Source organism: Coregonus clupeaformis, unplaced genomic scaffold, assembly GCF_020615455.1.
Source record: "Coregonus clupeaformis isolate EN_2021a unplaced genomic scaffold, ASM2061545v1 scaf0111, whole genome shotgun sequence".
In the NCBI taxonomy this organism is placed as follows: Eukaryota; Metazoa; Chordata; class Actinopteri; order Salmoniformes; family Salmonidae; genus Coregonus; species Coregonus clupeaformis.
The window spans coordinates 375,054-401,898 of NW_025533566.1; the positions used below are offsets into that span (position 1 = coordinate 375,054).

General features: G+C 45.2%; 1 protein-coding gene across 2 annotated transcripts in view; it reads right to left on the reverse strand.

Moving 5' to 3' along the window:
• Positions 1–5,709: 5,709 nt before the first annotated feature.
• The window catches only part of LOC123483428 (polymeric immunoglobulin receptor-like), a 35,968-nt gene continuing 14,832 nt past the window's right edge, over positions 5,710–26,845 (reverse strand). The window contains exons 5-9 of one of the 2 annotated variants that reach the window (XM_045213410.1): positions 10,818–10,912; positions 10,566–10,606; positions 6,587–6,670; positions 6,283–6,342; positions 5,710–5,900 (exon numbers count right to left, since the gene is read on the reverse strand). In XM_045213410.1, the coding sequence (XP_045069345.1) occupies positions 5,874–5,900; positions 6,283–6,342; positions 6,587–6,670; positions 10,566–10,606; positions 10,818–10,912 (307 nt within the window). In that variant the 3' untranslated portion in view covers positions 5,710–5,873. Of the gene's footprint in view, positions 5,901–6,282; positions 6,343–6,586; positions 6,674–10,565; positions 10,607–10,817; positions 10,915–26,845 lie in introns of those variants that run through there. The other variant, XR_006658237.1, reaches the window with a different exon arrangement.

Here is a 26,845-nt window from a genome sequence, read left to right on the forward strand (position 1 = left end):
AGTTGTCAAGTTGTCAAGTTTCACCACTGACGTTTTAACCTTTTCAACCAAAGGATGACAACAAATACATTTTTGACCACTACAGCCTCATCAGTATGTATAATGTAGCTAGTTTGACCATATTGTCAATGTTAAGTAAGCTAGCTAAACTCTTATTAGTTGAAGAATTGTTCCGACCAAATCACAAAAAAGCACATGAATGAAACAAAGTTGTATTTCCGACACCACAACTAGGAAATTGGAAGTTCTGATGAGCACGTGAATGCAGCATTTCATGGTCGTCACTAGCTTCCATAGCCACAAAGTCATAAACCCCGCCCATTTCTACAATTGATGTTCTTAAAATTATATTTTAAACCTAACCTTAACCTTAACCTAACCACACTGCTAACCTTATGCCTAACCTTAAATAAAATGTTGACTTTGTGGCTGTGGAATCTGACTCGGTGGCTATGGAAGCTAGTGGAATCTGCTTATCATGGTCTGCCCGGGACTCCAGGTCTGGGACGAGCTCTAACCCAGCCTATAAATTACCATAGCCCCTCCTACGGAAACAATCAAATTCAATAAAGAAACTATACATTCAAAATTGCAAAAAATATTCTAAAAAACATAATAAAAGGTGCCATAAATTAATCAAAGTAAATGTTTACAGAAACCAACTTAAGGTACTTAAACAGTAACATATGATAAATGCCCCACTGTTCATCAATTCCCCTGCCCTGTACTTTAACAGATTTGGTTTGAACCCCTCCACAATTGTCCTTTGACTCTCCACTCGGGTTAATAATTCATTTTGGGCAGACGGAGACCAGGACACGTGAATGTTCAATGGCGACCACAAACAGTTCTGATTTTGTATATAGGTTCAGAACCTTTATGAAACAGCAGAGTTGAAAAATATATAGCGAATATAAATCAAAACTGGATGGTCTTCAGAGATAGATAGGATGGGTTGAGGGTAGCTGAAGGATGGGACTAAAAACAAACAAAAGAGAGCTATTGTAAAATATACTGTGTCCGTAAAATGTATATAGTTTGTATAAGCTGGAAGTAGAAGCTTAAGGGTTGTTGTCCATTAGTTTACTGGAAAGAGGAGACAGAGGGCTGTGAGACAGAGGTTTAATCCTTGATACATGAAAAGAGGGATGTATACGGAGGGTGCGGGGCTAAGAATCTTAGAGATGGGGAAAGGGCCGATATAACGGGGGGATAGTTTGCGGAACTCCACCCGGAGGGGCAGATCCCGAGTGGTCCGCCATACCCTCTGCCCGAGACGACAATGGGGAGCCGGAGTCCGATGGAGGTCCTCCTGTCGTCCATACCTGGAGGTGGTCTTGAGAAGAGCAAACCGGGCTCTCTTCCAGGTACGGTGACAGTGGCGGACGGACATCTGGGCCGAGGGTATGCTGACCTTGTCCTCTTGCTCAGGGAAGAGCGGGGGCTGATATCCCATCGAACACCCGAAAGGCGAGAGACCAGTGACTGAGCAGGGAAGGGTGTTGCGGGCATATTCCACCCACACGAGTTGCTGGCTCCAGGAGGTGGGGTTGGCGGAGACGAGGCAACGAAGAGTCTTCTCCAGGTCTTGATTGGCTCCCTCCGACTGGCCGTTAGATTGGGGGTGAAAACCGGAGGACAGGCTGGCCGATGCCCCAATGAGGGTGCAGAACGCCTTCCAGAACCAGAACGAAAACAGAGGACCGCGATCGGAGACCACCAGAGGTCAATGGATCCGGAAGACGTGCTGCACCATGAGCTGGGCCATTTCCTTGGCTGAGGGTGACTCGGGAAGGGGAATGAAGTGGGCGGCTTTGGAAAACATATCCACCAACGTGAGGATAGTGGTTTTGCCATCTGATGGAGGGAGACCCTTGACGAAGTCCAGGGATATATGGGACCAGGTGCGGTGAGGAACGGGAAGAGGTTGAAGGAGGCCAGCCGGAGCTTGCCTTAGAATTTTTTTCTGAGTACACACAGTGCAGGCGGTGATGAACATGGAGACGTCATGAACCAAGGTGGGCCACCAAAAAAGTAGTCGTACAAAGGTCAGGGTCCGACGGGAGCCAGGATGGCTGGCCAGTTGGGAGGAATGAGCCCATTCCAGAACTGGGGAACAGGCAGAGTCCGGGACAAACATCTGGGTAACCGGGCCCCCTCCCCGGGGTCCGGCTGGGAACACTGCGCCTCAGGGACGTGGTTCTCTATACCCCAGACGAATGCAGCCGCGAGACAAGAGTTAGGGTAGGGCGGTCTCAGGATCCGTTGGTGTAGCAGAGGGGCTATAGAGGCGTGAAAGCTCATCCGGCTTCACATTCTTGGATCCCGGGCTGAAGGAGATGGTGAAGTTGAACCGAGTGAATAGCAGGGCCTGTCGAGATTGCCTGGAGTTGAGGCGCTTGGCGGTGTGGAGATATTCCAGGTTCTTGTGATCCATCCACACTATGAAAGGGTGTTCCTTCCTCTCTAACCAGTGCCTCCACTCCTCTAACGCCATCTTAACCGTGAAGAGTTCTCGGTTACCCGCGTCGTAATTCCTTTCAGTGGTGTTGAGACGATGGGAGAGGAAAGTGCAGGGATGCAACATTTGGTCTTGGGCCGAACGCTGGGACAGGACAGACCCCAATCTGATGTCCAAGGCGTCGACCTCCAACACGAACTGCCAGGACTGATCCGGATGGATTAGGATGGGGGCGGTTGTGAATCGGTGCTTGACGTCCAAGAACGCCCGGTCTGCAGCTGGAGACCACGTGAACGGGACCTTGGGAGAGGTGAGTGCTGAAAAAAAAGGGGGACATGTTCTTGAGCCAAGCGGGAAAAAACGAGAATGTCATTGAGGTAGACGAACACGAACTGGTTCAACATGTCACGGAGAACATTGTTAACCAGGGCCTGGAACACTGCAGGAGCGTTGGTCAGTCCGAATGGCATAACAAGGTATTCGTAGTGCCTGCTAGCCGTGTTTAAGGATGTCTTCCACTCGTCCCCTTCCCGTATCCTTACCAGATGGTAGGCGTTCAGGAGGTCCAACTTGGAGAAGATGGTAGCCCCCTGGAGAGACTCAAAAGCCGAGGCGATGAGGTGAAGTGGGTAACGGTTTTTAACCGTGATGTCATTCAGGCCCCGGTAGTCGATACGCAGGCGCAAGGTTTTGTCCTTCTTCTCCACAAAGAAGAACCCTGTGCCGGCGGGGGAGGCAGAATGACGGATACACCCTGCAGCCAGGGAGTCCTCAATGTATGTTTCCATCGCCTTGGTCTCCGGATCCGACAGGGAATAGAGCCACCCCTGAGGCGGTGCAGTGCCCGGGAGAAGGTCAATGGGGCAGTCATAGGGCCGATGCGGAGGAAGTGAGGTGGCACGGGCCTTGCTGAAAACCTCCCGGACGTCCTGGTATTCCATGGGAATGGCAAAAAGGTCAGAGACTTTACCCAAGCCTGCAGGAAGACGTCCCAGGGCATGCTGCGCCTACTTCATGCATTGAGCATGGCAGAATGCGGTCCAACCATTGATCGAACCCACAGTCCAGTCCACAAGGGGATTGTGTCTTTGGAGCCATGAAAACCCCAAACCAACGTGTACCTGAGGGGATTCGATAAGTGGATCGTCTCGCGTTGGTTGCCTGACACTCGCAGGTTGATAGGAACCATGTTGTGGGTGACTCTGCCAATAGAACGCTCATCCAGCGCTCCGACGTCCATGGGAATGGAGAGGGTTTGAGTGGGGATTCCCAACTCTGACACCAGGGTAGCGTCCATAAAACTCTTGTCGGCCCCAGAGTCAATGAGTACCGGGGGAGATTTGGACCGGTCACCGCACAGCAGGATGGCATGGAAAGGGGTACGAGTAATGGGAGACTGGACATTCTCCGTAATAGCCACCAGTGTACTCATACCTCCTGATGAGCCGGGTCTTTTTACAGGACAGGTAGAAATATAATGACAGCCCTATGTGTTCAGTCTGTGTAACCATTCGGCAGGAGACAATCTAGCTCTGCAAAGTTGCATAGGCGAGTCGGCAACCCTCTGTGATTTCTGAGAGAACTCAGGTGACATCGGATTCACTCGGAAGTGTAGACTTTGGAGATTTCCAGGATTCCTTGGAGGCGAGGTGGAAATTGAGGACGTGCGAGGGCAACCGGAACAGAAGATGAGGGAGTACTGGGAGAGAAAAGCCTGGCAGGTTCCAGAATCTCCAGCATAGCGCTCCGGAGGTAAGCATGGTTCTCAGGACACCGTGGTAGGCTGGGAAGAAATGCAGCTGGTGGCGGGGTTGCTGAGAGTCTGGGGGATTAAAGTAGTGGCTGCTGCCTAATAGACAATCCGCTGACTTTCTCCGGCAATGTATGGAAAGGACAGCCGTGGCGTTCAGCCAAGGTCTGGAATCCTTCCATAAGGTTGTGAAGTAACTCCTCGTGTCTTGCAATGGTGGCTCAGTGGGAGGAGACGGCGTCGCAGAGCTTGTCCGAGTCTGCTGGGTCAGCCAGTTTGTACTATCAGGAATCAGGATAAGACCCATATGCAAACAGTTCAAATCATAGATGTATATTACAAAACAGTGGACAGGCAAATGACAGGTCAAGGGCAGGCAGAGGTCAGTAATCCAGGGCAGAGTCAATAAGTTAGAGAACGGCAGGCAGGCTCAGGGTCAGGTCAGGCAGAGGTTTGTAAACCAGGTCAGAGTCAGATAGGTCCAGGACAGCAGGCATGCTCGGAGTCAGGACAGGTAGAATAGGTCAGAACCGGGAGAACTAGAAAACAGGGACTAGAGAGAATAGAAGTACGGGAAAAACACGCTGATAGGCTTGACGAAACAAGACAAACTGGCAACAGACAAACAGAAAACACAGGTAGAAATGCACAGGGGATACTGGGGAAAATGGGCTACACCTGGAGGGGGATGGAGACAAGCATAAGACAGGTGAAACAGATCAGGGTGTGTTGTGGAAAATAACCACTATACTTTATTACAAATAAGGTCTTACAGAGTTTTTGTTGCATCAAGAAATTACTTTATTAAAGTTTTCAACAAAGCCGATACCAGTCTGCAGAGGGGCACACATCCTTAAGGTCTCCCTCCATCTTATATAGTCCTCTTCAGTTTTCCCGCTCTTTTATTGCTCCGCCCACTTCCTTTGTCCCTGAGGACGGCTGAACTATTACTCCAACCAATCACCCGCTCCCCTGTCTTGCACACACACTCATGTTTAGTTTAAACATGACAAGGCCCTAAATTACACAAACCTCACCCCCTCATGCTGTAATCAATCAAGAAGATACCAAGGAGACAAAGGTCTAGCCCAAACTTTATTCAACCCTGGTGCTGCTCCCTTCACTGTGTTTGAAGAGAGAGACAAAAACAAACGGCCCAATTCAGTTAGCCACAAAGAATGTTAACTATATGTTCATGATTAACTCAATTTTATATGATAATCCATTAAAAATACACATCAGGTGTGACAGATGTCCATTGTGCAATATAGACAGTATAGTACATTTTATTATCGCAGTACAGTAGTTATTATACATAGTAGCTACTATACTATACTATCTATACTTTTGATCATGATTAGTTACAGGCATAGGACAATGAATTAGGTGACAGAAATAAGATGATGATGTAAAAAACAAGTGACAAGGGTAAAAGGTGGGTGACACATAACTACTATAACAGATAGTGTATGTGGTAACAATGAAAACTAACACAGCAGACTGTCTTCAGTAGTTTATGGACACAAAAGGATAGAGGGGTCTTTCTGGGGTGGGTTAAGAGGTATGACAGAAGCATATTGGAGGCAGATAGATGTTGAGACCCAGGAGAGGGGAGTGGGCTGTCCTTCCAGGATAAGGACTCCACCAAGGTCACTCAGTCAGTCACTGCTGTGCTGATGCTGCCCTCTGCTGGAGAGAACGTGTAACATTCAGTCACAATCACTGTGGTGACATTTCCAATAGATAGAGATCTAGAATCAGCTTCCCCTCCCCCAATCCTAACCTTAACCTTTAGTGGGATTTTAAAAAAAAATCAGCATCTAGCGGCAACTTCACACTAAACCCAGGCACACTCCACACTGTAATGTTATGGATACACACTGAAAACAATGTGGTTAGCTGGTCACAACGTGATTATACAGTTTTTCATACAGCAAAATAAAAAGACTAAGAAAGATGTGTGTGATTAAAGAGTGACGTTTACAACACATAGCAATGTGGTGTTGTCTGTATCTTTGTTGAGAAATCAGCATCATCTGGTACAACAGACAGAGGAGACACCAACACTGACCTGTGTGGTCACCTGTAGAGCTAGTGAGCTGTAGACCACATTATCATCTGGTTCTGCTGCCTACAGAGGAGGAACAGGTAGAGAGGTGAACAGGGACATTTTGTCACAATGGAGAGTACAGTTTAAAACACAGTTCTCTGTGAAAGACAGTTGTAATTGTGATATGTGACATAAAGGTGATATATTAGGCCTATAGGTATAATGGTGACATAACCATGACTATATTAACACTGAGAAAACAATCACCTACTGTTGTTTCTGATAACATGATACTAGCTGTGGCTAATCAACAGAGCAGCTTTACCTTGGCCTGTAATTTTAGTTGGGCCTTGTGCTGGGGGATGACAGTGCTGTATGTGACATCATCATTATCTTCAGGAAATGGGGCCTGCTGATAGAGAGAGACCCAGATAACAAAAACGTATTGTTGTATTGTTATAGTGTACATTTATCTATTGCTTGTTCCAAGAAAGAAAATGAAACTGTAAATACAATTGTTTTCTAAAACAGATGCAAATGTGCTAAGGCTATGACGTTTTATGAGTAACATCCATAATGTTGTCTAAGACCAACGATGCATGTAGCCATATGTTGACCTTCTGTTCTGTCCTGAACTGATCAGACATCACAGTGCTGTACATCACATCATGGTGGCTCTCTGGCTTTGGGCTCTTAGAAATGGACAGGACAGAAGGGAAACATATGGCGACATGCATAGGAATACAGAGTATTGGAACTTCAGATACTCAGCTCAACACTGCAGGGATTGAAAATCATAGTCTACTTGAATCATAGTCTACTTGAATCACTGTCTACTTGAACAGAGCAACACTCAATCATGAGGCATCAAAGCCAAAGGAACTGAATAATATTAAGAAATTATATAGATGGAAGGAAAGTACTGTTGAAACCTACCAAAAAACAATTAGGCAACAACAAATTCAATCCATTCTAGACAACTTCCTGGACAAAACGTTCCACTGTAATAGTGTAAACTTGGCAGTAGAAAACCTAAACAGTATATTTGACCTCTCAGCATCCCTATCAAATCAAAAAATCTCTAACAGAAAACCAAAGAAAAGTAACAACAGTGAAAAATGGTTTGATGAAGAATGCAAAAACATAAGAAAGAAATTGAGAAACCTATCCAACCAAAAACATAGAGACCCAGAAAACCTGAGCCTACGCCTTCACTATGGTAAATCACTAAAACAATAAAGATATACACTACGGAAAAATAAGGAACAGCATGTCAGAAATCAGCTCAATGTAATTGAAGAATCCATAGACTCTAACCACTTCTGGGAAAATTGGAAAACACTAAACAAACAACAACATGAAGAGCTATCTATCCAAAACAGAGATGTGTGGGTAAACCACTTCTCCAATCTTTTTGGCCCTATAACAGAGAACAAACAGCAAAAAAATATACATTATCAAATGCAAATCTTAGAATCAACTATTAAAGAATACCAGAACCCACTGGATTCTCCAATTACATTGAATGAACTACAGGACAAAATACAAACCCTCCAACCCAAAAAGGCCTGAGGTGTTGATGGTATCCTCAATGAAATGATAAAATATACAGACCACAAATTTCAATTAGCTATACTTAAACTCTTTAACATCACCCTTAGTTCTGGCATCTTCCCCAATATTTGGAACCAAGGACTGATCACCCCAATCCACAAAAGTGGAGACAAATTTGACCCCAATAACTACCGTGGGATATGCGTCAACAGCATCCTTGGGAAAATCCTCTGCATTATCATTAACAGCAGACTAGTTCATTTCCTCAGTGAAAACAATGTACTGAGCAAATGTGAAATTGGCTTTTTACCAAATTACCGTACGACAGACCACGTATTCACCCTGCACACCCGAATTGACAAACAAACAAACCAAAACAAAGGCAAAGTCTTCTCATGCTTTGTTGATTTCAAAAAAGCCTTTGACTCAATTTGGCATGAGGGTCTGGTATACAAATTGATGGAAAGTGGGGTTGGGGGAAAAACATACGACATTATAAAATCCATGTACACAAACAACAAGTGTGCGGTTAAAATTGGCAAAAAACACACACATTTCTTTCCACAGGGCTGTGGGGTGAGACAGGGATGCAGTTTAAGCCCCACCCTCTTCAACATATATATCAACGAATTGGCGAGGGCACTAGAATAGTCTGCAGCACCCAGCCTCACCCTACTAGAATCTGAAGTAAAATGTCTACTGTTTGCTGATGATCTGGTGCTTCTGTCGCCAACCAAGGAGGGCCTACAGCAGCACCTAGATCTTCTGCACAGATTCTGTCAGACCTTGGCCCAGACAGTAAATCTCAGTAAGACAAAAATAATGGTGTTCCAAAAAAGTTCCAGTTGCCAGGACCACAAATACAAATTCCATCTAGACACCGTTGCCCTAGAGCACACAAAAAACTATACATACCTCGGCCTAAACATCAGCGCCTCAGGTAACTTCCATAAAGCTGTGAACGATCTGAGAGACAAGGCAAGAAGGGCCTTCTATGCCATCAAAAGGAACATACAATTTGACATATCAATTAGGATCTGGCTAAAAATACATGAATCAGTTATAGAACCCATTGCCTTTTATGGTTGTGAGGTCTGGGGTCCGCTCACCAACCAAGAATTCACAAAATGGGACAGACACCAAATTGAGACTCTGCATGCAGAATTCTGCAAAAACATCCTCTGTGTACAACGTAAAACACCAACTAATGCATACAGAGCAGAATTAGGCCAATACCCGCAAATTATCAAAATCCAGAAAAGAGCCGTTAAATTCTATAACCACTTAAAAGCAAGCGATTCCCAAAACTTCCTTAACAAAGCCATCACCTACAGAGAGATGAACTTGGAGAAGAGTCCCCTAAGTAAGCTGGCCCTGGGGCTCTGTTCACAAACACAAACAGACCCCACAGAGCCCCAAGACAACAACAACAACAACAACAACACAATTAGACCCAACCAAATCATGAGAAAACAAAAAGAGAATTACTTGACACATTGGAAAGAAAAAAAAACCCAGAGCAAACTAGAATGCTATTTGGCCCTAAACAGAGAGTACACAGTGGCAGAATACCTGACCACTGTGACTGACCCAAACTTAAGGAAAGCTTTGACTATGTACAGACTCAGTGAGCATAGCCTTGCTATTGAGAAAGGCCACCGTAGGCAGACCTGGCTCTCAAGAGAAGACAGGCTATGTGCACACTGCCCACAAAATGAGGTGGAAACTGAGCTGCACTTCCAAACCTCCTGCCAAATGTATGACCATATTAGAGACACATATTTCCCTCAGATTATAGCGATCCACAAAGAATTTGAAAACAAACCCAATTTTGATAAACTCCCTTATCTGCTGGGTGAAAAACCACAGTGTGCCATCACAGCTGCAAGATTTGTGACCTGTTGCCACAAGAAAAGGGCAACCAGTGAAGAACAAACACCATTGTAAATACAACCCATATTTATGTTTATTTATTTTCCCATTTGTACTTTAACTATTTGCACATTGTTACAACACTGTATATATACATAATATGACATTTGAAATGTCTTTATTCTTTTGAAACTTCTGAGTGTAATGTTTACTGTTAATATTTATTGTTTATTTCACTTTTGCTTACTATCTACTTCACTTGCTTTGGCAATATTAACATACGTTTCCCATGCCAATAAAACCCTTAAATTGAAAAATTGAATTGACTTGAATTGAGAGAGAGCGAGAGAGAGAGAGAGAGAGAGAACCCAAGCTCACATTGCAGAAATGGAGGAGAGAGAAAGAGAGAGAGAACCTTAGCTCCATGCAGAGATGGAGTGATTGGTACTAGTCCAAGATCTCCACAGACCTAAACCAGGTTTATTCAGTTTGTACCTGCTGTGCTGTTTCTCTGGTGTGGCTCACTGTGCTGTATATAATGTCCTGCTCAGGGTCAGCAGACTGCAAATAAATATATAGCAAAGAGAAACATGACTTGTCTATTTACCAACTAAACCACAGTTTGTTTCCATGATAGGATGCAGTCACAGATATATTTAGTGAACTGACAGCTTCCTGTTCTCTGTCTTTTAAACATAATTTGTCAACGTCTTGAGTGTTATAAGACCTTGGGTTCAGAATATTGGACCTTTTATGTCAACTCATTGATAACCAACTGAAGAGGTAATACTAGAGTCAAATGGTAGATGATCTGAACTCAAGAACAGAAAAGCAGATGGTTGAAAATAATAAAATATAATAAATTAAGTGTATCCTACCACTGAGTTGTTAGTTGTCTGGTCCTTGGCCTTATTGTTCTCTGGAATAAAGAGGGAGATGTCAATTACTTCTGAGTTTGTTATAGTACAATAATACCTCTGAATGGATTTCTTATAGACAATTCCTCTAAATACTTTCTGTCATTCAAGATAAATCACAAGCAAGCAATATAATGTTGTTCACAATGACAATACGTTTTGTATTTTTCTAAACTATTCTCGTTTTTATATTCACATAAAATGACTACTTACTATGCTTTGTCCACATCTTCCATGTGACTAGGATACCAGCTGTCACCACCACCAACATGCCCCAAGGAATCAGTAGGACTTTCACATCTATGGACCTGATGGATTACATAGAAGAACTTGAATCAAAAATACAATTAAAATAGATCATTATAAATTGATCATTTGTGAAAAAGTAATAACTTGTTGTTTACACTGTTGTGATAAATGGAACAATTATTTAGATATTCACATGTGTGGAAGTTGACCATACAATTGAAGAGATGATATGATTATTATTGAGATTATTACTATACAAATAATGTTTTCTTTTTTTAAGAGTGCAACTTGTCCTTGCAAATGAGTGAGAATAACACAAACATTTCTGCTACTTCTCCAAAGAGATGTTCTACCCAATAATTGGGCGACATACACCACATTGGCAAATTCAATATTTCAGTATATGAGAAACTATATGATAAATGTTCTCAATGTGCTAGACATTGATAGATTTGAGGGGTCATCTGCTACAGAGATGTAGTGATGGGGACTAGACCAAGACCTCCACAAACTCTCACTTTAAACCAGGTCAGGGTTCAGGGTCCTCCGGACCACAACCCAGTCTGATGTGGTTTTACGTTCAACAAGAACGCTCTCTGTCTCTCTCCCACTTCTTTTAAAGATTTTAGTAATCATTTTACCCGACCAGATGTCAAATCATGCATCCTACGAAACATGACCTGCCATGCCGCACTGCTTCTTAACACCTGCTTGCTTAATCCGGAAGCCAGCCGCACCAATATGTCGGAGGAAACACCATTCAACTGACGACTGAGGTCAGCTTGCAGGCGCCAGTCCCACCACAAGGAGTCGCTAGAGCGCGATGAGCCAAGGAAAGCCCCCGGGCCAAACCCTGCCCTAACCCAGACGACGCTGGGTCAATTGTGCACCGCCCTATGGGACTCCCACTCATGGCTGGCTGTGACACAGCCTGGGATAAAACCCCAGGCAGTAGTGACACCTCAACACTGCAGTGCAGTGCCTTTGACTGCCGCGCCAATTGGGAGGCCCCTTTATCCCTCTTCTATACAGGAAATGAACCCTTTGTCATGTACAGCTCATAACCACAGATGTCCTCCAAGCCAAAGTGTTAAAATTAGTTCAGGAAGCTGCATTACCAGAATGCTACAAGTTTCAGCTAAACTCATTCCATGACGTCATGTTAAATACTGAGCTTTGTGTTCTACTGTTGGCTCCAACACAGCAACTACTTCACACTCAAACTCACACTCAAACTCACTTTTTTTTGTTGCTTTGGTACAATTTTCATACATATGTGGTAATATTTCACAACTCTTAGTACAAAACTCAATACAGATCATGAAAAATAAAAAAAATAAAACACTTGCAAGTTCTTTAACAAGGAGCAGGATAGACAGCAAGGGAGAGGAAGAAATCAAAGAGCTGGTGGACAAGGGGCCATCAGAGAGGTGGGCATTAGACCCATCAAAGAGGTCAAAGAGGTGGGCATTAGACCCATCAAAGAGGTCAAAGAGGTGGGCATGGGCCCCATCAAATTGGTCAAAGAAGTTGGCATTAGACCCATCAAAGAGGTCAAAGACTTCAAAGAGGTGGACATCAGATAGAGAGGGAGGCAGAGGGCAGGGAACTGTTGTGTCTAATGATGTCTGGGCCATCGTTGTTGACCATGTGGTACACAGAGGCCTTACCATGGCAGAGGCTGCCTGAATAGTTCACCCAAATCTGAAAAGATCAACTGTCAGTTCAATCATGACAACATTTCGCCAAGAAATCCGGTAAGTCTGAAGGATATGCACTATGCTTTAACAGTACATTTACATTATATGATATATTGTAATGCATGTAAATTCACAAAACATGTTACAATATTCTTACAGTGTGATCTATTGACAGTATACTCTGTTCTACCATCAGAATTGACAGAAGACCCCATGGTGGTGCCGTGGCTGTGTGCTGACCGACCAGCAGTGTTGTAAATGGTGAGGGCCAGGAATGACATATGGCTGTCTGAAATAAAGCAGGCCATTGAGGAGAACGGTGACATCTTTGCCAATGTGGCATCCATCAGCCTACCAACAATCGGCCACCTTATGAAGAGGCAGCAGGTATCTATGAAACACATTGACCTGGTGCCTTTTGACAGAAACAACGACAGGGTGAAAGAACTGTGGGCCGAGTATGTTCAGGTACAGCACTATATACTGTATTACTGTTGCTATTTGATGCACAGCTACTTCACAGTATCACATTAAAACAATACTGTAAAAATAACTAAACCAAATATGTTTTTAGAGGGTGATGGTGATGATTCTGTTAACCATCAGAATGATATCTTTGTTGATGAAGCGGGCTTCAACCTGGCCAAAACTCAGCGCCGTGGGTGGAATCTCATCGGCCAACGGGCGACCGTCCAAGTTCCTGGACAACGTGGGGGAAACATCTCCATGTGTGCAGCTTCCTCTGAAGATGGTGCTGTAGGACGTAGGCCATTACTTGGATCCTATAAAGCTGCACACCTCATTGTGTTTCTCAATGAAATTGAGCAGGCCCGTCAAGGTGAAGGGGTCACCTATGTCATTGTGTGGGACAATGTCAGGTTCCAACATGTAGATGTGGTTCAGTCATGGTTTCGGGCCCATTCCCAATTCATGACCCTATATCTGCTCCCATACTCTCCTTTCCTCAACCCTATTGAGGATTTTCTTTCAGCATGGAGGTGGAAGGTGTACGATCACCATCCCCATGAGTGTGCCACCCTCCTTCTGGCCATGGATGAGGCATGCCACGACATCAATTCAGACCAATGTCTTCCTTAGATGTCTTCATTGATCACACCTTTGATTACACATTGGATAGATATTATGGAAATTATAGATTTTCTGTCAATTTTGTAGCGTAATGTAAGTGTATTGCCTAATGTGAAAACAGTGTAATCTACTGTAATTTACAGTACTGTAGCATATTATTTTCAGCACTTCTAAGGGCGATTTGAAACGACTATATTAATTTTGTTGAGTTTTGGTGATTAAACAATGTTCTCATTACACGTTTACAATCCAAATGAATGCACAATGACAGGTTTTGAAAGAAAGACTGGCTGCATTACAAGTGTGACCAGTTTGAAGTTGTGAAAATGTACCACATACTTGTGAAAAAAGTGCCAAAGCGATTTAAAAAAACTGTAACAAAGCATTTGAAAACAAAATCTGTGGGATGGAGTTTTTGGCCCACAGCATCGCATCTCAATCTGTTCTGATTATTCTGACCTTTTATTTGCATATGTATCCTTCTACTTTGAAGGGGTATGCGGGGAGTCCACACGATCCTTTACGCCAATCAGGGCTGTAAATGTAAATATATTTAAATTTGTATCAACACACCCACACAATCAAACCAAGCATTTCAATGGCAAAAGGTTTACGGAAATTATTTGAAGCTATTTTCATTAAATGAACACACACAGTAATTTGTTAGACATACAGTCATGATTTAAACATTTTGGCAGCATCAGTGGTCTGATTAAAGTAACTGAACTTCCATCTAAAGCTCCAGAATTGCTCCTCACACAGGAACCACTACCACCCAGCATGCACCACCTCATACCACCAGGGTTAGTGAAGTACCAATGGACAGTGGCACTATCCACTGGGCACAGACGTCCGTTCAACATCTAGTTTTGATTTACATTTGGTTGAGTTCAACTAATGTGAATTAAACGTGAAATAAAAAAAGAGCATAACTCTACATGTTCACAGACCTCACTGTCTTTAAGTCTCTTCCTGTTTCTGTTTGAATGTACATAACCCCCTCAGTGGCAGATATTAGCTATGGTATTCTATGGTCTAGTTTGAACCTAATACATATTCATTACAATACATTTTGTATTCAGCATCATCATCATCATATTTATTTTGTTACACAGCTTGTACATTTAATTTACACTCTTGATCATGAGTAGTTACAGGTGTTGGACATTTGACTAGATACATTAGATAAATATGATGAACATGTAAAAAACAAGTGACAAGGGTAAAAGGTGGGTGACACATAACTACTATAACAGATAGTGTATGTGGTGACAATGAAAACCAACACAGCAGACTGTCTTCAGTAGTTTATGGACACAAAAGGATAGAGTGGTCTTTCTGTGGTGGGTTAAGAGGTATGACAGAAGCATATTGGAGGCAGATAGATGCACCTAGCCTCACCCTACTAGAATCTGATGTCAAATGTCTGTTTGCTGATGATCTGGTGCTTCTGTCCCCAACCAAGGAGGGCCTACAGCAGCACCTAGATCTTCTGCACAGATTCTCCCAGACCTGGGCCCTGACAGTAAATCTCAGTAAGACAAAGATAATGGTGTTGTGGGGGGGGGGGTAATACAATGGCAATCCGGGTTGTATGTTGAGATCCTGCGCATGAACTGCCAACATTGTTACGCATATTAATTGATAATGATGGAAAATAAGATTTGCAGGATATTTGAATAGATATATATATTTAAATAGTTATATATAGAGAGAGAGGTGACAGCATTGGAAATGCTTTTGGCGGTTAATCTGCTTCTGTTTTGTGTGTGGCACTGTGTGCTGTTTTCGATGGATGGGTCATGGCCTCTCGGGGCCCTAGGGATCCGGAGGGACGTGGGTGGGATGCCGACCACTGGGATGACGGCTCAACTTGGGATGGGGAGGGGCTTTAGCGGGGGAATTAGTGGAGAACAATTGAAGGGTTACTTAGTAGCAATGCAAATATCACGGTACAGCTATATGGACACTCAATCATTACGGTATTGTTTATTGGTAAATTGACAAACATATATACTGATAAATAGACTTGAAACTTGTATCTCATTATGGTTTATGCTGAAATAAGTATAGCCAGTTATAATTGTAATGGCTTAGCTGATAATAACAAAAGAAGAACAATATTTACATGGCTCAAAGAGAAGGAATATAATATCTATTGTTTACAGGAAACTCATTCAACAATTCTATATGAAGTTGCGTGGAAAAAGGAATGGGGGGGGTGAAATATTCTTCACACATGGGCAAAGAAATTCAAAAAGGGGTGATGATATTAATTAATAGTAATTTCGATCCGAATGTGCAAATTGTCCAAATAGATACGCAAGGTAGATGGATTATTTAAAAAATGTTATTGGACCATAAACAGATACAGTGAGGGAAAAAAGTATTTGATCCCTTGCTGATTTTGTACGTTTGCCCACTGACAAATAAATTATCAGTCTATAATTTTAATGGTAGGTTTATTTGAACAGTGAGAGACAGAATAACAACAAAAAAATCCAGAAAAACGCATGTCAAAAATGTTATAAATTGATTTGCATTTTAATGAGGGAAATAAGTATTTGACCCCCTCTCAATGTCACGGTTTCGGCCGAGACTGCTCCTCCTCCTGGTTCGGGCAGGCTTCGGCGTTCGCCGTCCCCGGAGTACTAGCTGCCACCGTTGAATGTTTCGTGGTGTGATTGCTTTGGTCTGTCTTGCACACCTGTGTCTGTTTGTGTTCTGATTACGTGTCCTATAAGTTCCCTGTTTTGTATTGGTTAGATTGTGTGTTGTTTCGCCTGTCCGTTGTGCTGCGTGTTTTTTCTCAGTTTGTTGTTTTTACGCATAGTTGCGTATTGCTCGCCTCTGTTGTTTTTGAGGCCGTTTATTTTGTATCTGTGCCTTTTGTTACATTAGTAAACTTTTGTTGGACTAAGCTTCGGTGTCCTGCGCCTGACTTCCACACCACATACACCTCAGCCTTGACAGAACAACACACCACTATGGAGTCAGCAGGAGCATTGGCGGCACCCAAGTCCCTGGAGGATCGGATCAGCGACTAAGACACCATGATCCGGCAACTTGGGGCCGCCATGAACGAGGTGTCCAACACGCTGCGCCGGTTGGTTACTGGAGAGGTGCCCACGCCTTCGCACACCATTCCATCACCAACGGCCAGTCCTCCTCTCTCAGCACCGGAACCCAGTGGCATTCGGCTCTCGCTCCCGAGGGCATATGACGGTTCTGCAGCCGGGTGTCAGGGGTTCCTCCTGCAGGTGGAACTCTACCTGGCTACCATACACCCTGCGCCCTCGGGATACGAGAGCGTCTCCGCCCTCATCTCCTGTCTATCCGGCAAGGCGTTGGAGTGGGCCAACGCCGAATGGAGGGGAATAGACGCCGCTACCATCACCTACGCGGAGTTCTCCCGCCACTTCAGGGCTGTCTTCGATCACCCACCTGAAGGGAAGGCGGCGGGGGAGCGTCTGTTCCACCTCCGACAGGGGAAGAGGAGCGCACAGGAGTTCGCGCTGGAGTTCCGGACGCGGATGCGGGGTGGAATGAGAGGGCCCTCATCGACCATTACCGGTGTAGCCTACGAGAGGACGTTCGTCGTGAGCTGGCCTGCAGGGACACCAACCTATCCTTCGACCAGTTGGTGGACATCTCCATCCGTCTCGACACCCTGCTGGCTACCCGCGGACGTCCCGAGTGGGGGTCGTCCATTCCACCCTCCAGCACCTCCGAGCCGATTCCCATGGAGCTCGGGGGTGCTGGCGCTAGAGAGAGGAGGAGAGAGAACCCGAGGGAGGCCACCCCCTGCACCAACTGTGGCCGTGGAGGACACACCGCGGCCAGGTGCTGGGGAGGGTCTCCTGGGAGAGGAGACAACAGGTCACGCACTGGGGAGTCATTTCAGGTGAGTAGGCGCCCCACTTACCCAGAGCTCTCTGTTGGTCACATGAGTATTCCTGTGAGATTTCCACAGGTGGCACCTCATTCCCAGCATAAGGCGCTAGTAGATTCAGGCGCAGCTGGGAATTTTATTGATCGGGCATTTTGTTATAGGTTAGGAATTCCCCCTTCGGCCGGTAGAAAACCCCTTTCCTGTCCACGCCTTAGACAGCCGGCCGTTGGGGGTCGGGGGCTGATCAGAGAGGTCACAGCACCACTTAAGATGACAACGCAGGGGGGTCATGAGGAGATCATTCAGTTTTATCTGATTGACTCTCCTGCGTACCCCGTGGTGTTGGGGCTTCCCTGGTTAAGCGCCCATGATCCTACCATTGCGTGGCAACAGAGGGCTCTTATGGAGTGGTCTGCCCAGTGTGTAGGGGAAATGTCTAGGTGTTTCCTTAGGGGCGACCTCGGTAGAGAGTCCGAACCAAGTGCCCGCAATGCGCATTCCCCCGAGTATGAGGACTTAGCACTTGTGTTCAGCAAAACGAGGGCAGCACGGCTACCACCTCATAGACAGGGGGACTGTGCGATAAATCTCCAAACAGGAGCGGCTCTTCCGCGGAGCCGTGTGTATCCCTTGTCTCAAGAGGAGACAGCGGCTATGCAGACTTACATAGCCGAGTCCTTGGCACAGGGATACATACGGTCCTCCACTTCCCCGGTTTCCTCGAGTTTCTTCTTTGTGAAGAAGAAGGACGGGGGTTTGCGCCCGTGTATTGATTACCGTAGTCTCAATCAGATCACGGTTAAGTACAGTTACCCTCTTCCACTGATTGCGACTATGACGGAGTCATTACGCGGAGCGCAGTTCTTCACAAAGTTGGATCTCAGGAGCGCGTACAATCTGGTGCGCATTAGGGAGGGGGATGAATGGAAAACAGCATTTAGCACCACCTCGGGTCATTACGAGTATCTCGTCATGCCATACGGGCTAATGAATGCTCCTTCAGTCTTCCAATCTTTTGTTGACGAGATTTTCCGGGACATGCATGGGCAGGGTGTGGTAGTGTACATCGACGACATCCTAGTGTACTCTTCTACACGTGCCGAGCATGTAGCCCTGGTGCGCTGAGTGTTGAGAAGACTGTTGGAGCATGACTTGTATGTCAAGGCAGAGAAATGCCTGTTCTTCCAGGAGTCCGTCTCCTTTTTGGGTTATCGGTTGTCCGCGTCTGGTGTGGAGATAGAGGTAGACCGTGTGTCGGCCGTGCATAATTGGCAAACTCCAACCACTGTAAAAGAGGTGCAGCAGTTCTTGGGTTTTGCTAATTACTACCGGAGGTTTATCCGGGGTTTTGGACAGGTTGCAGCTCCCATTACGTCCCTGCTAAAGGGGGGTCCGGTTCGTTTGCAGTGGTCAGCTGAGGCGGACAGGGCATTTGTCAAACTGAAGAACCTGTTCACCTCGGCCCCGGTGCTGGCGCATCCGGATCCCTCTTTACCATTCCAAGTAGAGGTAGACGCGTCCGAGTCCGGCATTGGGGCAGTCCTGTCGCAACGGTCCGGCACGCCACCTAAGCTCCGCCCCTGTGCGTTCTACTCTAAGAAGCTCAGCTCGGCGGAGCGTAATTATGACGTTGGGGACAGGGAGCTGTTAGCTGTAGTCCAGGCCCTAAAGGTGTGGAGGCATTGGCTTGAGGGGGCTCAACACCCTTTCCTCATTCTGACTGATCATCGTAACCTGGAGTACATCCGGGCAGCTAGGAGATTGAATCCTCGTCAGGCTAGGTGGAACATGTTCCTAACCCGGTTTGTTTTTAAGATCACAAACATCCCAGGGTCCCAGAACGGTAAGGCAGACGCCCTGTCCCGGCGGTATGACACAGAGGAGACGTCCATTGAGCCTACTTCCATACTGCCGGAGTCTTGTCTGGTGGCTCCGGTGGTGTGGGAGGTCGATGTGGAAATCGAGCGGGCACTGCGTACCGACCCTACTCCCCCTGAGTGTCCTGTGGGGCGTACGTACGTTCCGCTCGAGGTTCGTGATCGTCTGATTTATTGGGCTCATACATCACCCTCCTCTGGACATCCAGGTATTGGCCGGACAGTGCACTGCCTTAGCGTGAAATACTGGTGGCCAACGTTAGCTAGGGGTGTGAGGGTTTATGTCTCCTCCTGCTCGGTGTGCGCCCAGTGTAAGGCGCCTAGACATTTGCCCAGGGGTAAGTTACATCCCCTGCCCGTTCCACAACGACCATGGTCCCACCTCTCGGTGGATTTTGTGACCGACCTACCCCCTTCCCAGGGAATACCACCATTTTGGTCGTTGTGGATCGGTTTTCCAAGGCCTGTCGTCTCCTCCCAATGCCGGGTCTCCCTACTGCCCTACAGACCGCCGAGGCCCTATTTACCCACGTGTTCCGGCACTATGGGGTCCCCGAGGATATTGTGTCTGACCGAGGTCCCCAGTTCACCTCCAGAGTCTGGGGGGCGTTCATGGAACGCTTGGGGGTCTTGGTGAGCCTTACCTCGGGGTACCACCAAGAGAGCAATGGGCAGGTGGAACGAGTCAACCAGGATGTGGGTAGGTTTCTAAGTTCCTATTGCCGGGACCGGCCGGAGGAGTGGTCTAGGTATATCCCCTGGGCAGAGATGGCCCAGAACTCTCTCCGCCAATCCTCCACCAATTTAACACCTTTCCAGTGTATTTTAGGATATCAGCCGGTCCTGGCACCATGGCACGAGAGCCAGATCGAGGCCCCTGCGGTGGACGAGTGGATTCGGCGCTCGGAGGAGACGTGGGACGCTGCCCATGTCCATCTGCAGCGGGCCATCCGTCAACAAAAGGCGAGCGCCCGATCGCCACCGCAGTGAGGGGCCGGTGTACGCACCCGGGAGATCGAGTCTGGCTCTCGACTCGAAACCTGCCCCTCCGCCTGCCCTGCCGGAAGCTGGGTCGGCGGTTTGTGAGGGCCCTTCAAAGTCCTGAGAAGATTGAACGAGGTGTGTTACAGGTTACAACTGCCTATAGAGTACAAAAATATTAACCCCTCGTTCCATGTGTCTCTTCTCAGGCCGGTGGTAGCTGGCCCACTCCAAGAAGATGAGATAGGAGAGACCCCTCTGCCCCCTTTGGACATCGAGGGGCCCCGGCGTACAGGGTCCGGACCATCTTGGACTCGAGGCGCCGGATGAGTGGTCTCCAGTATCTCGTGGAGTGGGAGGGGTACGGTCCGGAGGAACGGTGCTGGGTGCCTAGGAGGGACATCCTCGATCCATCCCTCCTGACTGAGTTCCACCGTGGGCATCCCACGCGCCCGGGTCCGCGTCCTCCTGGCCGTCCCCGAGGCCGGGGTCGGCGCACGGCTGGAGCCGCGCGTCAAGGGGGGGTACTGTCACGGTTTCGGCCGAGACTGCTCCTCCTCCTGGTTCGGGCAGGCTTCGGCGTTCGCCGTCCCCGGAGTACTAGCTGCCACCGTTGAATGTTTCGTGGTGTGATTGCTTTGGTCTGTCTTGCACACCTGTGTCTGTTTGTGTTCTGATTACGTGTCCTATAAGTTCCCTGTTTTGTATTGGTTAGATTGTGTGTTGTTTCGCCTGTCCGTTGTGCTGCGTGTTTTTTCTCTGTTTGTTGTTTTTACGCATAGTTGCGTATTGCTCGCCTCTGTTGTTTTTGAGGCCGTTTATTTTGTATCTGTGCCTTTTGTTACATTAGTAAACTTTTGTTGGACTAAGCTTCGGTGTCCTGCGCCTGACTTCCACACCACATACACCTCAGCCTTGACACTCAATTAGAAAGATTTCTGGCTCCCAGGTGTCTTTTATACAGGTAACGAGCTGAGATTAGGAGCACACTCTTAAAGGGAGTGCTCCTAATCTCAGTTTGTTACCTGTATAAAAGACACCTGTCCACAGAAGCAATCAATCAATCAGATTCCAAACTCTCCACCATGGCCAAGACCCAAGAGCTCTCCAAGGATGTCAGGGACAAGATTGTAGACCTACACAAGGCTTATATATATATATATATAATAAATTATGAACCCTGCAAGCAATTCAAGACAATATTATTATGGTGGGGGATTATAATACCGTTTCAAATAGCTCAATGGACCGTAAAGGAAATCACACCACAAACAATCACCCACATGCTCTTAAGGAAATCGTGAATGTCATGGATACATTAGAACTAGTAGATATATGGAGGCTTAAATATCCTGATCTAGTGAGATATACATGGCGGAGACTCAATCAAGCTAGTCGTCTTGACTTCTTTCTTATCTCATTCTCGTTGGCACCAAAAGTTTAAAAAGTGTTGATAGGGGACAGAATGCGGTCGGACCATCATATAATTGGCATATACATTACTCTTACTGAATTTCCACGTGGGCGAGGATATTATAAATTTTATCAAAGCCTATTGGATAATAATTTATTTTTAACTAGGACAAAGGAATTTATAACTGACTTTTTCTGACATAACATAGGTACAGCAAATCCCCTTATTGTATGGGACACCTTTAAATGTGCCTTTAGAGGCCATGCAATTCAGTACTCATCTCGAAAACAAAAGCAATTTACGTCAAAAGAGTCCACGCTAACAAAGGAAATAGAAAGTCTAACAGATAGATGGCAATAAAAACTGTAACATAGAGGCTCAGAATAAATTAGAGGAAAAACAAAAAGAAATGGAGAAACATATTCAAGAAAGATCAAGTGTAATATATTATAAAAATAAAGCAAACTGGATGGAATATGGGGAAAAATGCACCAAATTCTTTTTTAATCTTCAACATAGGAATGTTACCAAAAATAATTTTATGAAACTGGTTACAATTGACGGAGAAACCCATGATTCACCAAATGATATTTTGAAGGAGGAAACAAAGTACTTTAAGCATATGTTTTCGTTTCAGTCGCCTCCATCTCTTCTAACTGAAGCTAATTGTAGAGATGTTCTTTCTATTGATAATGTAAAATTAACAGCCATACAGAAAGACTAATTTGAAGGTGAAATTACAGAGGAGGAACTTCTGGATGCAATTAAAGACCGGGAAAACTCCAGGGTTGGATGGCATACCAGTCGAGGTATATCAAACCTTTTTTGATATACTAAGAGGACTGTTATTAGCATGTTTTAACCACTCCTATGTAAATGGTAGATTATCTGACACTCAAGAAGAAGGTCTGATCTCATTATTACTGAAACAGGATACAAGTGGAAAATATAAAGAGCCACTTACACTTCAGTGTTGTGATGCAAAAATTTGAGCCAAATGTATAGCGCATAGAGTTAAAAAGGTCTTGTCAGATATTATTCATTCTAATCAGACAGGTTTTTTACATGGAAGATACATTGGAGATAATATAAGGCAAGTATTGGAAACAATAGAACACTATGGAAAATCTGGGAAACCAGGCCTGCTATTCATAGCTGACTTCGAAATGGCATTTGATAAAGTACGACTGGGTTTTATATATAAATGCCTGGAGCATTTCAATTTTGGAGAATGTCTTATAAAATGGGTCAAAATCATGTATAGTAACCCTAGTTGTAAAATAGTAAATAATGGCTATTTCTCAGAAAGTTTTGAACTGTCAAGAGGAGTGAAACATGGTTGTCCACTATCGGCATATCTATTTATTGTGGCCATCGAGATGTTAGCTATTAAAATCAGATCTAACAATAATATCAGGGATTATAAATCCAGGGCTTAAAAACAAAGGTGTCATTGGTACGCTGATGATTCATGTTTTCTTTTAAATCCACAACTAGAATCCCTCCACAGCCTCATAGAGGATCTAGATACATTTTCTAACCTCTCTGGATTACAACCAAATTATGACAAATGTACTATATTACGTATTGGATCACTAAAAAATTAAAATGTTACATTACCATGTAGTTTACCAATAAAATGGTCTGATGGTGATGTGGATATACTCGAAATACATATCCCAAAGGAAATAAATGATCTCACTTCAATATATTTTAATAGAAAGTTAGCAAAAATAGATAAGATCTTGCTACCATGGAAAGCTAAATACCTGTTAATTTGTGGAAAAATCACCCTGATTAACTCTTTAGTATTATCCCAGTTTACCTATTTGCTTATGGTCTTGCTTACGCCTAGCAAACACTTTTTTAAATTGTATGAGACATTTTTTTTCAATTTTATTTGGAACGGCAAGCCAGACAAAATTAAACAGGTCTATTTATATAATGAATATGAATTTGGAGGACAGAAATTATTAAATAATAAAGCATTAGACCTATCATTAAAAGCTTCAGTCATACAAAAATTATACTTAAATCCAAACTGGTTCTCTAGCAAATTAGTAAGATTGTCTCACCCAATGTTCAAGAATGGCCTTTTTCCCTTTATTCAGATTACAACCACTCACTTTCAGTTATTTGAAAAGGAAATCATCTCCCAGATATCTCTATTATAGAAAGTTGGTTGCAATTTCAATTTAATCCACCAGAAACGACAGAACAAATAATGCAACAAATATTGTGGTTAAACTCAAATATACTAATTGACAAAAAAACTTTTATTTTTGACAAAATGTTTAAAAAAGGTATAATCTTCGTAAATGATTTCATCGGTAGGACTGGTGTAGTTATGTCACACATGCAGCTAACAAAAACATATGGAAATGTCTGCTCTACCCAAAATTACAACCAAATAATTGCAGCCTTACAGCAAATATGGAAGAGGAAAGTGGAAGGGGGAGAAAGTATGGAACTTGTCTGTCGGCCTTGCATTAAAGAACATAATTGGTTAAGGAAAACTGTGCTAAATAAAAAAGTATATCAGTTTCATTTAAGGACCAAAGGATTGACAGCAGTCCCATATAGATTGCAAAATAGTTGGGAAGACATTTTTGACGTACCGATCCCATGGCATAGTGTTTATGAACTGATACGCAAAACGACACCGGATTCAAAACATAGAATCTTTCAATTTAAATTATTATATAAAATTCTTGCTACCAATAGAATGTTATTTATATGGGGTATACAATTTTCCCTGCTCTGCAGATTTTGCTGCGAAGAGACAGAATCATTAGATAATTTGTTTTGGTACTGTCCATTTGTAGCTTGTTTTTGGACACAGGTCCAGGAATGGCTAAAGGATTGCAATATTTGCCTGGAGCTAACCTTGCAGATAGCATTACTGGGTGATCTGAAAAGTCATAGTCAATCGATCAATAACATAATAATACTTTTAGCAAAAATGTTTATTTTCAATTCACAATCTGTAGAAACAATGAGAATAGAAAGGTTCAGAACTTTTTTAAGACATCACAGTACAGTTGAAATATATATGGCAAATATAAATCCTATATGGATGGTGTTAAAAGATAGATGGGAGGGGTTGAATGGAATTGAAGGATGGGACTAATAACAACTAACAACAAATAATAACAAGATAACTAATAATGTAAGCATACTGTGTCCATAATAAGTATATAGGTTGCAGGTTGGGAGCTTTTGTGAAAGAGCACAGTTAGAAAGATATGTGTCACGCGTGCTGTAGGTGGGTGTAGTGGTGGAATCAAACGCAGGACACCGAAGTATAGTCCAACAGACTTTAGTAACTCTCCAACAAGGAAATAACGAGAACACTTGCCCGTAGGCGAAATAACGCACGAAGGCGAACAAAACAAATGCGCACTACACAGGTGCGTAAACACTCCAAGCAGTGGAGGGAAGCTCAACCGAGCGAAATAGCGAACATCAGCCCTACACACGACAGACAAAAATCAATAACACACAACACCTGATAAACACAACGAGAACTAAATAGGACACTAATGACACTAAATGAAAACAGGTGTGACAACAATCAGACCAAAGCAAACGAACATGAAACATACAACGGTGGCAGCTAGTATTCCGGAGACAACGAACGCCGAAGCCTGCCCTTACAAGGGAGAGAGGCAGCCTCGGCCGAAACCGTGACAGTACCCCCCCCCCTTGACGCGCGGCTCCAGACGTGCGCCGACTCCGGCCTCGGGGACGACCCGGAGGACGCGGAGCAGGGTGCGTCGGGTGCCCACGATGGAATTCCGTCAGGAGAGACGGGTCCAAAATGTCTCTCCTCGGCACCCAGCACCGCTCCTCCGGACCGTACCCCTCCCACTCCACTAAATACTGGAGACCCCCATCCGACGTCTCGAATCCAAGATGGACCTCACGGAGTACGCCGGTGCCCCTCGATGTCCAATGGGGGGCGGAGGAGTCTCCCTGATCTCACTTTCTTGGAGTGGGCCAGCTACCACCGGCCTGAGAAGGGGACACATGGAAGCGAGGGGTTAATACTTTTATATTCAACAGGTAGCTGTAATTTATAACACACCTCGTTCAACCTTCCCAGGACTTTAAATGGCCCTACAAACCGCCGACCCAGTTTCCGACAGGGCAGGCGGAGGGGCAGGTTCCTGGTAGAGAGCCAGACCGGTCGGTCCTGGCAGTATGTTCTAAGAAACCTTCCCACATCCTGGTTTACACGTTCCACCTGCCCATTACTCTCCGGGTGGTAACCCGAGGTGAGGCTCACCGAGACCCCCAACCGCTCCATAAAGGCCCTCCAGACTCTGGAGGTAAATTGGGGACCTCGATCAGACACAATATCCTTGGGTACCCCGTAGTGCCGGAACACATGGGTGAATAGGGCCTGGCAGTTTGCAGGGGCGGTAGGAAGGCCCGACATGGGGAGCAAACGACAGGCCTTAGAAAACCGGTCCACAACGACCAGTATAGCGGTATTCCCCTGTGAAGGAGGAAGGTCAGTAAGGAAATCCACCGAGAGGTGGGACCATGGTCGTTGTGGCACGGGCAGGGGTAGTAACTTACCCCTAGGCAGATGTCTAGGCGCCTTACACTGGGCGCACACCGAGCAGGAGGAAACATAAACCCTCACATCCCTTGCCAACGTGGGCCACCAGTACTTGGCACTTAGACAGTGCACTGTCCGGCCGATACCCGGATGTCCAGAGGAGGGTGACGTGTGAGCCCAATAGATCAATCGATCCCGAACCTCGAGCGGAACGTACTTCCGACCCTCCGGGCACTGTGGTGGACTAGGGTCGGTGCGTAACGCCTCGCTCGAGCTCAGCATCGACCTCCCACACTACCGGTGCCACCAGACACGACTCCGGCAGTATGGGAGTGGGCTCCACGGACCTCTCCTCCGTGTCATACCGCCGAGACAGCGCATCTGCCTTACCGTTCTGGGACCCAGGGATGTACGTGATCTTAAACGTAAACCGGGTCAAAAACATATTCCATCTAGCCTGCCAAGGGTTTAG